Source organism: Narcine bancroftii, chromosome 4, assembly GCF_036971445.1.
Source record: "Narcine bancroftii isolate sNarBan1 chromosome 4, sNarBan1.hap1, whole genome shotgun sequence".
NCBI lineage: Eukaryota > Metazoa > Chordata > Chondrichthyes > Torpediniformes > Narcinidae > Narcine > Narcine bancroftii.
Window position 1 is genome coordinate 55,395,945 of NC_091472.1, and position 14,122 is coordinate 55,410,066.

At 37.9% G+C, this 14,122-nt stretch overlaps 1 protein-coding gene across 5 annotated transcripts in view; it reads right to left on the minus strand.

Annotated features, from left to right (window-relative positions):
• Nucleotides 1–478: 478 nt before the first annotated feature.
• The window catches only part of rps6kc1 (ribosomal protein S6 kinase polypeptide 1), a 198,681-nt gene continuing 185,037 nt past the window's right edge, over nt 479–14,122 (minus strand). For 3 of the 5 annotated variants that reach the window (XM_069931316.1, XM_069931319.1, XM_069931320.1), the window contains one exon: nt 4,419–4,994. In XM_069931316.1, the coding sequence (XP_069787417.1) occupies nt 4,884–4,994 (111 nt within the window). In that variant the 3' untranslated portion in view covers nt 4,419–4,883. Of the gene's footprint in view, nt 2,288–4,418; nt 4,995–6,080; nt 6,890–14,122 lie in introns of those variants that run through there. The other 2 variants (XM_069931317.1, XM_069931318.1) reach the window with 2 other exon arrangements.

Consider the following 14,122-nt stretch of genomic DNA (forward strand, 5'->3'; position numbering starts at 1 on the left):
GCAAGGCCACAGCCCGTCCTCTTCCTCTGGGCCAGCAAGGCCACAGTCCTTCCTCTTCCTCTGGGCCAGCAAGGCCACAGCCCTTCCTCTTCCTCTGGGCCAGCAAGGCCACAGCCCTTCCTCTTCCTCTCTATGGGCAAGAGCAGTCTCTCTCAAAATGTGTGATCTAACATTCAAATTGTATGTCAAACTTGTGCATGAATGTTTCTGATGTTTAGTCACAAGTTTTTTTTTGCATTCTAAATAGTAGGTCACTAAATTACAAAGTTAAAAGATAACATAGAATGATCTGATGAGTCAGTTTCAATCAAAGAATTCCATTTTTGAACTCAATTTGGGAACTCCTGAATTTCTACCTGTGAAATCAAAAAGTAAACTGAGTTGGTTAGTCACTCCCAAGAAACTTAGTTATACATATTATGGCCTGCAAAACTAATTACACTGAACTTGTCAATTGAATGTGACTTGTTAGATGGATGAAAATTTTATTGGCAAAACCTATGTAAAATTGTACATTGGCCAGTTACATTTTGAAGTAGAGACTATTAACACAAAATAGTTCTCCTCCAGAGATTGTTGCTATCAATGAGTCATCAATGGAATAACTAATGGTGCTGGCTCTGAATCCAAGATCCCGGATTTCCCAAGTCACAGAGAATGAAATTGGGGAAAACAGCATGTGCTTAAAGATTCCATTTCTAAAATCAACAGTCAAATAAAGGCATGCAGTGATATTCCATTGTTCTGTCGCTCTGGAAGTTGCTACATATATTGGCATACGCACTTGAATGATATCAATGCAAAAGATTATAAAACGTACAGCATAGCATATGAAATTCCATCTCTATGGATGTCTGCCCTCATGTTCGTTGGTCAAATCTTCGTCAAACTAAAAATTGCAGAATAACTTGGCTTGTTAACTGTATTTCCTCATTTAAGTGTTTTAACTTCTATAAAGTTGAGTTTTCTGTACAATATCAGAATTATGAACAATATCTGGTCATATTACTGCTGGTGATAAAACTGCCAATACTTTATCCAACCCATTTTTTTACCACCTTTGGAAAATATTTTCTACTTAAATTCATTCCATATTTTATAAATTTGGAAAGCAGATAAATTTACTCAGCTATAGGAATATGACCATATTACAGCAAAAGGGAAATATAAAAGTGAACTCATCTTTGATATTAAACAAACTAACTTGCACGCATCCTTGTGTCTAAACCTCCCAAATGCAACCAGATGTGTAATCTTTGTGGAAACTATTTAGAAATGGTCCATTATTCTCTTGCTCTGGAAGTTGTCACACATATACCATCATATGATTGATTATAGGAGTTGGGATGTTATGTTGACATTGTAAGACATTGGTGAGGACAAATTTAAAATATTGTGTGCTGTTCTGGTTGCCTAATTACTGGAAGGATGTCAGTAACATTGAAAGAGTGTAGAGATTTACTAGGATGTTGTCAGGTCTTCTGGAGTTGAGATACAGGGAAAGATTAAATAGGTTAGGACTTTACTCCTTGGAGCAAAGTAGAATGAGGGGAGATTCAATAGAGGTTTACAAGATTGTGAGAGGTATAGACAGGATGCAACTAGGCTTTTTGCTGGGGAGATAAATATGAGAGGCCATAGATTTAAGCTAAAAGGAGGAACATTAGCAGAAAGTTCTTCACTCAAGAGTGTTGGGAGTGTGGAATGAGCTGCCATCTGCTGTGGTGAATCCAGGCTTAATCATGTGTTTTAAGAATAACGTGTATAGATACATGGATGGGAGAGGTCTGAATAGGTAATAGAATGGGAGCAGGTCAGTGGGACTAGGGAAATTATGGTCAGCACAGATTAGAAGGGCCAAATGGCCTGGTTTATGTGCTGTAGCATTCTATGGTTCTATGATGTCAAGAAGAAACATTTGGAAATGTAATGTCGAACAGTGAGAATTTTTTTTTGTGTTGCAAACAAGATTTGCCTTTTTTTTTGGAGTAAAGCAAATCAAAATATTGAATCTACATAAATGAAAATGAAGGGGATAGAAGGTATCCATCAAATGTAAGCAGTATTGATTTTGAGTTGGACATGTTCGGCATAGACACATGGGTCAAAGGGCCTGTTCCTGTGATGTATATTCCATGTTCTATGTTGCAAGATATCATTAAATTTATAACAATAAATGTTTTTATAGAACACAATTATTCCATACTCCAGAGGTGCAATAAGAGCCTGCGGATGCTGAAATCCAGAAAAAAAAACTGGTGGAGGAACTCAATGGGTTGAGCAGCATCTGTGGAGGAAAGGAAATATCAGCATTTTGGGTTGTGGCCCTGCATCGTTCAAATTTAATATTATTTGCTGAGGTACAGTGAAAACATTTTGCACTGAACACATAGTACAGAGAGGGATCAATTAGAACAGAGCAAAGACAGCAAACACTATTTTACTCATATTCTGTTAATTAAAGCTTTCCTTGAATATAAATGTGTGACCTCACTTGCCAGTCTTCTTCCTAATGGGAAGAGGGAGAAGAGTGTGGCCAGGATGGGATGAGCTCTTTAACATGTTGACTGTTTTTCCCAAAGCAGTAGGAGATGTAGATAGGATCAATGGAGGAGGGAAGTTTGCAGGATGGACTGAGCAACATTCAAAACTTTCTGAAGTTTCTTGTGGAGTAGTTCTTATACCATTGCCCTGACAAGTGACTTTTGATGGTTAAATTTTGTTGTTGATCTGTTGTGTGATGCAGGGTTTCATCCACCAACACATTTCACCTACCACATCTCTTTCTCCATCTGGTTCCATCTGCCCTTCTCTCTTCCTCAATTATTCCATTATCACTTTCCTTGTGTCAGATTCCAGCTGTGGTTGCCCTTGTATCCCTTTGTATTACCCCCCCAGAAGCGGCCTCCGCCTTCTTCCCATCATTATTTAACCCTCCTCAGTCCACCCATCACCTGGCCAGTCTCACCTATCCCATTCTCTCTTTATATTGGCAATTTTCCCTCTCCATTCTCAATCCTGACGTAGAGTCTCAAATCCTCCCACACACGCTGCTTGAACACTGCTCCTCCAGCACTTTCTTTTCTGAAACTATGGCTTCGCTCCAATCTTAGATGGGGGAGTTCTAGAACCACCCTTCATTTAGAATAATAGGACTTTCATTTTCTGGTTCCTGCAAAACGTAATGTAGATTTTAGATTTAAAATCTTTTCAATAGTTGGCATTGACTGCAGAAGTGAATGAAAACTTGCTGTTTTACCCATGCAATAAACACAAGACTGGTGGGACCAATCTCTCAACTCCTATAACCAGTGGAATCAGCAGTTCCTTGTGATTATGTTAATTCACAGTCTTCCCAAGAAAGGCCCTGAAGTTAAGGCAGAGGCTTATTTTTACATTAATATAGGAATTTAACATGCAAACAAAAGCACGCCATTGGCTAGGAATACACAAAGTGATACCAGGTATTCCGGCAATGATAACCCACTGATCAATTATGACAGCATTTAGAAAAAAATAAGTTTTGCAATCAAAAATGTGACACGGCTGGAGAGGGTGCAGAGGAGATTCAACAGGATATCAGCTGGAATTAAGCATTTTAGTTGTGAGGAGAGACAGAAGTGAGGTCTTTTCTCCCTCGATGGGAGGAGGTTAAGAGGCAACATGGTGGAGGTATATAATATTTGGAGAAATTATAGAGAGGGTAGACTGCAGGACACTTATCCCCATATCAGAGGTAGATTAAACTAGAGGACTTGGTTTTAGGGCAAGGGAGAAATTATTTTGAAGGGTGATGGAAGCTGCGACCTGCATTTAAGAAGTGACAAGACAAGTACTTGAATTGCCCAGGCATAGAAGACTCTGGATAAAATGCTGGAAGGTGGGGTTAATACAGATGGGTTGGCATAGGTGTGTGGGGCTGAATGGCCAGGTTCAATGCTGTAAAACTTGACAACTGATCCAAAAATGTACAATAATTTGATTGCAACTACACTTCAGATATTCTAAGTAATATTTTAGTCAAAGATGTTAAATTTGTTCAATTATTCATTCAAAGAATACTTTGGTTTTCTTGTATGAAAGATAGCAAACACAACACTGGCTTTTCATGGGATGACAGAGGCATGACCTCTGAAAATAAATGGCACTGACAATCAATTATATAACCATTTCTCCAAACATGGTTGTGAGTTTAGTCTTTGAAGCTGATAATTACTCAGCTCCAGCCATTCCAGATATGATTACATTTCTGAATTTGGTTGATGTGTGCATAAAGTAGCAGGGCTTTGTTTTGGACTGATGCCAATAACATACATCTAATCTCAAAAATATGTTTTGATCAGGAATTCATTTTTGAAATACTGTAGAGATAAAGATTATATGGCACTCCTTAGAAAGAACAGAGATTCCACTCTTGGTCATTTGTAAACCATTTTATTCTAATCTATACCCTGCAATTCATTGGGTCATGTAATAAGAATCGTAATTCGTTACAATAATCAGCAGGTTACCCTCATTCGAGACAGACTAAATTCAATATTTACAGCACCACAAACGGTTCTATAAATAAATAGGAACTGTGTACATTAAGAGCACTATCTCTTTTTCCAGTCTGCTTGTATCTGCCTATTTTATACACCCTTATTCACAGAATCTTTGCAGATTTGACAGCATGATGATCTAAGACACAACACCTGAGTGGACTGTAATCCTGACTCAATGAAATAATTCCACAAAAATTAAATTCCCCCATCTTGCCCAATAGCAGGGACACAGGTCATGTCTTTAATGGTTGAAGGCCAAGATTTGGCAGGTGATATATTCATCTTCAATTACCATCCTGTTAGTGCAGTAATGATAAAGTCTTCTTTGCATTAGTTCTTTTACTTTGTTACTCTGAACCAATCCACTGTATGGAAGAATGGGTGGGATTTGATGTCTTCAACACCTGACACACCAGCACCAAGCCTCTCACTGGGATTATACTGCAAAAGCTAAAGAAAAAAGATAAAAATATCACACACATCTTGTAGTTTGTTACAGAAGCTAGTTATCCACAAATCATATTTAGAAAGATTGGTCTGATTTTATTCATAACTAAAATAAAGATTACACATCCTTTATTCTATGTCTAGCCGTTATAATCTTAAAATTGATTTAGTTTTTTTAAAAAAAAACACGTCATCATCCATTTTACTTTGGTTTGAACCTATTTCACTTTCTCTCTTATCACTAATTGAAAATTGAATATAGAATTCCAAGTGTGGCCTCAATGCCTTCTCAATTTAAATATTTGTAAATTTCTACTCTAAGGATCTACCTAGTCAAAAATCATTTTGTCTGATTTAAAGGATTTTTAACAATTGATCAACTTGCTCAACTAAATCTTTTTTAAAGCACTTTAATTCATTAAATTCTGCATACCCAATAATAATATTACTAGGTTTATATATCAATTTATATTCTCAATATTATTTTCTTTTATGTGCATAGATATTAAATGCCCAATCTATCTAAAGAGCACTTTGACCAGCATCCACTTGATTGGAAAAACCTTCACACAAGTGAATATTTGGCTTGTATTACTTCTGTTGTTGTCATTCTCAGCCATGGTGGGAGATGGATGTGGAAGTGAGGAAACTGTGCAGGTCAGGTTCCAATATAATTCCTCATAGGTCAGTGCTTCAACTGAAACTACTCTGATATTAATTGAGCACATTTTAAGAACCGATAATACAATTTCTATCCATTATCTTAGATCCATGCACATCCATTCATCAGATAATTTTCCTGGATATATTTTAACCTGACTGGTAAAATACACACAAACAGCAGTTTATTCTCATCCACAAATCTATTGGATCCAACAAACAGCTCCAAAAATATCAATTTTTTTCATAAATGATTGCCAGCAATGATTATTTATCAGAGTGTCATAGCCATTTCTCCCAGAGAGTCTTTGCAAGCTCTCTGCCTGAACAGCTCACTTCTTCTACCAGTCCTGGCCCCCATCTTCATGGTCTTGCAAACTTTTCTTCCCCATACAATTATTCAACTTCCTTTTGAAAGCCACAAATGGAATATGGCTCAACCTCATCTGCAGATTGTGCATTCCAGGTTCCAACTACACTTTGCATTTAAAAGAAGGTTTCCTTAGATCACACTTTATTTTCTAACTCTTGCCACTTGACCCCTCCAGTAAAGGGAACAGCTTCCCACTGTGCGGTCTGTCGAGACTTCTCATCATTTTATACATTTCTGTCATATCTCTCCTACATCTTCTCTGTAAAAATGAAACAACCTGTGGCTCTCTAATTTTTCCTTGTAACTATGGTATTTTATCCCAGGAACCAATCTCAAAATATTTTCTGGATCCTCTTTAAACCACCCATTCTTCCTCAAACGCGGCAAAAGAAGTGTATGCTTCCATTGAGGGTGCCAGACTTTGCAACTTTTATACTCTGCACCTTTAATAATTAATCCCAATAGCAACTGAATATACAACCTGCGCCAAGGTCTTCAATGATTTTTCCTCAGGTCCCTCTGCATGTCTCCTCATTCTTCCTGCCTCACATTTATCTGCATTTCCTGTGTATTTGCCTCAGTCTGTTACTGTCCTCCAGAGTCCATAATGCAGAAATTGTGCATTAACTTAACACCTAGCTTTTGAAGGAATTGCATCAGATTCATCAAAATATTCTATTTTCAAAGAGTTAAAACACATTGACCATATTTCAGTTGTCCACTTTCACCATCTCATCACCACAACATTGAAGGCATTATCAGCTTGTTGAAATTGTAAGTCGAAGAAGAATACTGTACTGCACCGACCGAACAGCATAGCTTAGCCTACCTTAAACATGCTCAGAGCACTTATCATAACCTACAGCTGGGCAAAATCATCAATACAAAGCCAAAATTAAAAAAAATGCTTTCAACACAATATCGATTGTTTACGCTCGTTCGCGTGATTGAGCAGATGCTGCGGCCCACTGCCATCACCCAGCATCAGGCGAGAACATCGTACCACATATCACGAGTGCGGGAACAGAATGAAATTCAAAATGTGGATTCAACAGAACGTGTATCACTATTGTACCATCACAAGTAGAGGACCATCCGTAATTATAAACACTTCATACAATATAATTAAGTACAATGTTATAAGCAAAAAGATTCAGATTAGCCATGCACCATTCATCTAAATATGACCAATTCCGATTTAAAGTTAAGTAGGACTTTTGCAACAGCAATCAGGCTTCACTAGGGGGGAACATTTTTACTTGTATTACATTTTTTAAATTTTATAGATCAATCTGAATTAAATTTAAGAAGCAAATTATTAAGTTACTTTTCTTAAATATTTGTATTTTATCGGTTTATAATTAAACATATGGCATTCAAAGAGTTACTCATTCTAAAAGTTTTCTTAAAAAATCATGTTAATGTGATTAAATTATGCATTACATATTAAACATGTTCTGTAATTGGAAAACAAAGGAAACAAATACCAGAGAAAATAGGGGCATATCATTTTTTTGGCATCTTTGTAACATCTTACAACAGCTGTTTTAAGTGAAACTTGCTGTTCATATGATACTTGATAAATCAGTTCAGATATTTCTATGTTTTACAGGTAGAGAGTAGCCAAGAAAACCTCAACTATCACACTCCAGTGTGGAACCTGTTCTATTATAATGAGGAAAATACACCATTTTCATTTCACCCAAGTCAAAAAAAAAACTGTTTCAATTTGCAGCACAAAGTACTGCTACATAGAAGTAAGATTTTAATTTGCTTTTGTTGAAGACTTATTTTTTATCTGTATTATATACATTATATTCTAAAGGGTTACTGTGGGGTTTTGGAAACAGGGGAAATATAAATGCATCTTGAAACCCAGATACAAAGGTCATAAAACCAGAATTATCATTCTCCACTGAAAGCCTGAAACGTGAATGTTTGCTAAGAAGAACCCTTGTTGAAACAGAAAGACATCTGATCCATCAGGAGGCCGTTTGCCATAATGACTCGTGCTTTTCAGAAAAAAATTAAACTAAAACAGTATTGTTCATGGCAGAATTTCAAAAAGCAGCTTGAGTATTGATCTGAAGACAGAAATGCAGTGACATTCTGTGAGATGGACATTGCTGTTGTGTTTTCCTCACCAGGGGGAACAATGATTTGCTGTGGCTAATGTAATCGTCCCTTGTGACTGACCCATATCTGGGTAAAGAATCAAGATCATTCCTGCATTTGGATTGCGACCATTTTGATGGTTATTTCATCTAAAATCCTTGCATGGGTCTGTGAAAGCATCACAAGCTTCGTAACCTCTATGCAAGAAAGGGGAAGTTGTGTCACATCATTTTTATGAAGAAACATTTCTCTGAAAGCAACTTGACAAGAATTTGCGAGTTTTGAGAAGTCTGGCAACTTGGTGTCATAATTACTTCTGAACATCAGTATAAAGATTTTCAGTTCCAACACAAGATTTCTAAGACTGAACTTTGAATTTGACATTTCAGAATTGTGCCTAAGCTGTAATGGTTTCAGTAATCCATACACACACACATACATTTGTGCATAGTTGGGATTATGTTTAGAGTTGTAAGAGATTGTATAATTAATAGTTACCAGTATTAATAAAAAGTATTGTTTTAAGATACCACTGTCTTGGTGAATTTCTATTGCTGCTGGTCAGCTTTACAGTTCCAAGAGAGAATATTAGGTTCACCCAAAGCATTCTAAGAAAATAGAGCATCCACTAAGCTTTGGATGATAAACCAGTTAATAATTTGTTTGCTTGTTTCATGCAAAGATTGAATCATAAATGCATTAGGTTTTTATAAAATTGTTAGGTGGTTCATCATAGAGTCACCTACAGCAGCTGAATTGTCAAAGGAGAAAACTATCAAGTTGCACATAATCTGAGATGAAATTTCACTGCAGTAATGACAGAAGCTCAAAATATGTCTTTTGGGTGAGATATTAGAGCAATATACTCTGAGTTGTCAGGTGGACAGAAACCACATGTTGGTATGAATAAAAATAGTTGGAGCATGTGCCTGGCTAATTTGTAACTTTAACTAATATTCATTATGATAATACTGTGGTTAGTACTATAGAACCTTTGCTGCACACCAGCTGTCAGCTGTACTGCAGAAGGACCAGGCTTCAGAAGTATTTCATTGCATGTATAGCATTTGAAGAGATCCTTGAGTTCTCCTCAGGCGCTGGCCTTGAAATTATTCCATGCCTCAAAGGGGATGTTAAACCAGTGATGTGTTGTGCATAGATTCCCTGAAGAAGCATTCCATTGTGCACATGGGCCAAGGAGTCCAACACAATAGAACTCTGTAGAAGAGGTCATGCTCACAAATTGCATACAAATGCCTTTATTTCACTCACTCAACCAGAGAGTAACTGGGAAGAAGCAGGATCGAAAGATGCCCAGAGCAGAGGAGGAATATTGAAAAGAATTTCCCATGCACCAGACCATGTCCATAAGCCAGGTTTGATTGGTTCCTTTCAAGCTTAAATATACAATAATTGCACAATTATACAAAACATTGAGCGAGGCAAAATAATGTCTAGGCTATTTTATCCTTCTAATAGAATATGTTTATCTTACACTTTATTTTAGCTTTATAAATAACGAAAGGGAATCTTCAGGCAAACAATCATATTAAAATGTATTCTCTGTCCCATGTTCAAAGTAAAAATACAGCAACTTTTCAACAGGGAATTGTTCATTCCTTCCCAACAAGAAATCCTTGTCCCAGAATGATTAAGGTGAAATATCCCACTTCTCAAATGAAGCTTGCTATTGATCACAAGCTGCAGAATGATTACTGATCATTCAATTCAACAGTGTTATGCATCCTAAACTTTTCCAAATAACTGCTATGCAGTTTATTTATTGATAATATTAATGAACTCTGTTAGTATCTTTCTTTCTTGCATACATACGCATTGAAAAATGGCCACCAATCCTGATGAGCTCAAGGTCAGTTTTATTAGGGTCCAAATTCAATCTTTTGCAAATTAAAATCTTTAAAGAACAAGACTACAAAATGCAGCTAGGCATAACCCAGCTCCAGCAAGCCCTGATGGAGAGTCACAGGCCTGAATCATCAAATTTGTTTCTCTCTAACTTTTAGGTATTTTCAACATTTTTTTTTGTTTTGATTTCATATAAGAGTTGAGAATAGAGTTCATTATTCCAAGCTCTGATTTGGGAGTGGTAGTGAAGGGGATAGAAGTCAGAAACTCGAGTGGAAAGATTAGCCAGGCCCACTGAGTTACTCCAGCATTACGTTGTAAGTCTGTTTTTCTATTTCCTGCCAGGTCATGGCTGGCCTTTTAGCTTGGCACCATTTTCAACCTGTAATGCCATATCCCTTAATATCCAAAAATCTAAAAGGTCTGTCTTGAATATAACTAGCAACTCAGTCTTTACATCTCTTGCATGAATAGTTCTTTATGGATGACACCTTATTTTGAGACCATGTTCCCCGCTAATAGAACCCCAGTCAGAGGAATCAGCATCTCGCATTTCTACTATCAAGACCACAAGAATGTTGTGTTTCATTTCAATCAGTTCACTAAATGGAGTACAGGCCCAATGTATATGTGACCTCTTGTCATATGATAAGCATAGTTTCCTAAGAATCAGTCTAGTAAACCTTCAATGCCCTCCCTCTGGAGGAAATATTTTCTTTCTTGTGTAAAGGGAGATCAGACCTGTACTCAATATTCCAGATGCAGTTTCACCAGCATTCCATATAAATACAGTAAGATATCTCAGCTCTAGTACTGCACTTTAATCCAAAGCAAAGGCAAAACCTAGTCACTGTATATACATACACACACACATTATGTCACTAGGTACAGAGCCCTCCATAATGTCTGGGATGAAGACACTTTTTTCCCGCCCCTGTGCTAAATTTGTAATCAAATTTTAAATTTGTAATTCACATGGAATTAAAGTGCACATTCCAGATTTTAGTTGAGGTTATTTGTATATATTTTGGTTTGACTATGTAGAAATTGCAGTAGTTTTTGTACATGGTGCCTTCATTTCAGGGCATCGTGATGTTTCGGACATTTGCCTTCACAGGTGTTTGTCATTACTCAGGTATGTTTAGATGCTTCGTTCATGCAGGATTAAGAGGACTTGGCTTGCTGCTAAGCTTTTGTTAACCTTTGGAGCCTGTAGTTGCCATTTTTCAACACGAGGACCAAGAGTTGTGCCAATGAAAGTCAAAGAAGCCATTATGAGGCTGATGAACAAGAATAAAACAGAAAGAGATATCGCCCAAACCTTAGGATTTAAAAAATCGTTAAGAAGAAAGAACGTACAAATAGTGAGCTCATTAATCAGAAGGGACTGCTATCCCAAGGAAGACCTCCACTGTTCATGAGAGAAGAATCCTCATCATAATGAAGAAAACTCCCCAAAAGCCTGTCGACAGATCAGAAACACTCTTCAGGAAACGCGTGGATATGGCAGTAGGCCCTTTTACAGTGAAAAATATATTCTGTCTTTAAATCGCTTCATTTACCTCCATAAAAGGTCTAAAGGCAGATTGACTGGTCAATTTTGCTCCATCTTCCATCTGGCTAGGGGGGTAGACTCAGAGGTGAAGTTGCTCCACTTCCTCCGTAAAAGAAATGTCGCTGAATACGGCTCCAAAGGGGAGGGCTAATGATGTTGCGATGATGCCATCAGCCCATGACCCAGGAGTGCAAATTTTTTTTAAACCCATATGGTTAATAGAGGCGATTACGTTGCGCAGGAGATCTCCCTGAGTCCTAAGACTGCTTCCACAGATCTCCACTAGCACTCTTACCTGCTCTTCTGTCACCATTTTTGAGTATAGGCCACTTTCCTTTTCAGTGCATATGTTTGACGTCAGTGGCAAGCGGTGCTACTGCACCACTCGCCCTGCCTCCTTCAGGTCTGGAAGTCAGCTCCCGACTCAGCTCTGTATAAAGGTACTGCAAGATCTGCACTATAGGTCATCACCATAAATGGTAAATTCACCATTTTTTAAATTGAGGCGGCTATAATGCAAGCATTCAGCATAAAAAGGGCTAATGAACACTGTCTGCAGAAGACTTTATGAACAGAAATACAGAGACCACACTGCAAGATGCAAACTATGGCAAAGGTAGTTTGCTTTGGATCTTGGGCCATTCCTTTACGCCTCCAACCTTTACTCTTGCCAACATTCTGATACAGTTTAATCTTGGTCTCATCTATCCATTAAGCTGCTTTCTAGAATTCTTCAGGCTCTTTTAAATACTACTTGGCAAACTGTAATCTGGCCATTCTTTCTGTGGCCAGATTTGGAGTATTTTGTGCAGTTTTGGTCACCTAACTACAGAAAAGACAGAAAGAAAGCAGAGAAAATTTACTTGGATGTTGCCTGGACTTCAGGAACTGAATTACAGGGAAAGGTTAAACAGGTTAGGACTTTATTCCCTGGAGCATAGAAGAATGATTGGAGATTTGATAGAGGTATTTAAAATTATGAGGGATATAGAAAAAATAAATGTGAGATACAAACCAGAGAAGATGGGTTTAGAGTGATTATTGAGCGCACTGGCACACTCTTTCTTCGGAATGATGTTCCAAACTGTTGATTGTTGTAATCCTAAGGTTTTGGCAATATCTCTTACTGTTGTATTCTTGTTATTCAGCCATATAATGACTTATTTGACTTCCATTGGCACAACTCCAGACTCTTGAAGATTTTCAAAAACTTAGAAGCAAGCCAAGCTCTCTTATACCTGTACCAATGAAGCAATTAAACATACCTGAGTACTTACAAGCAGCTGTGAAGCCAAATATCCCAAACATTATGGTGCCCTGAAATAAGGGGACTATGTATAAGAACAATTTCTACATGGTCAAACCAAAATCTAGAATGTGCACTTTAATTACATGTGAATTGTTCGATTACAAAATTAAAACTGTGGAGCACAGGGACAAATATAGGGAAAAAAGTGTCTTCGTCCCAAATATTATGGAGGGCACTGTATATAGAATATAGCATACTGTATTACCTCTGGGCCCCTTCTTCCCTACTTTAACTATGTAATTTCACCTATTCTATCTTAGTCTTATAAAGGGATCAGAATGAAACACTGACTGACCATTTCTACCCAATGGTTCTGTCTGAACAGCTGAGTTCCTCCAGTAATTGTTTGTCTACTCACTGCTATTTATTTTTGTAATCACTTATTGCATATGCATGCCAGTTACTAAACTGTAAAGGTTTCTCTGAATATGAATACTTTTCAATTTCACCCTTCTGCAACTGGATCATTGACGTTCTCATCGAAAGACCACAGTCAGTATGAATTGGAAACAACATCTCCTCCTCATTGATCATCAACACAGGTGCACCCCATGGATGCGTGCTTAGCCCACAGCTCAACTCGTTATGCACCCATGACTGTGTGGCCAAGCACAATTCCAATGCCACTTACAAGTTTGCCAATGACACCACAGTTGTCAGCAGAATCACAAGAGGTAATGAAGAAGTGTACAGGAGGGAGATAAGATTAGCTCGTTGAATGGTGTAATGACAACAACCTTGTGCTCAACGTCAGCAAAATCAAGGAGATTATTGTGAACTTCAGGAGAAAGTCAGGGGAACATGACCCAGTCTTCATCGAGGGCTCAGTAGTGGAGAGGGTCAAGAACTTAAAATTCCTGGGTGTCAATATCTCCGAGAATCTGTTCTGGAGCCTCCACGTTAATTCAATCACAAAGAAGGCTCGCCAGTGGCTATATTTTGTGAGGTGTCTGAGGAAGTTCGGTATGTCACTGAAGACTCTCGTAAACTTTTACAGGTGTACCGTGGAGAGCATTTTGGCTGGTTGCATCACTGCCTGGTATGGAGGCTCCAACTCTCAGGACAAGAAGTCCAGATGGTTGTTAACTCGGCCTGCGACATCACAGGCTCCAGACTTCACTCCACTGAGGACATCTACATGAGGCGGTGGTTTAAAAAAGCAGCCTCTATCCTCTAAGACCCCCACCACCCAGGCCATACCCTCTTCACACTGCTACCATCGTGGGAAAAAGTAAGGGAGCCTAAACACAAGT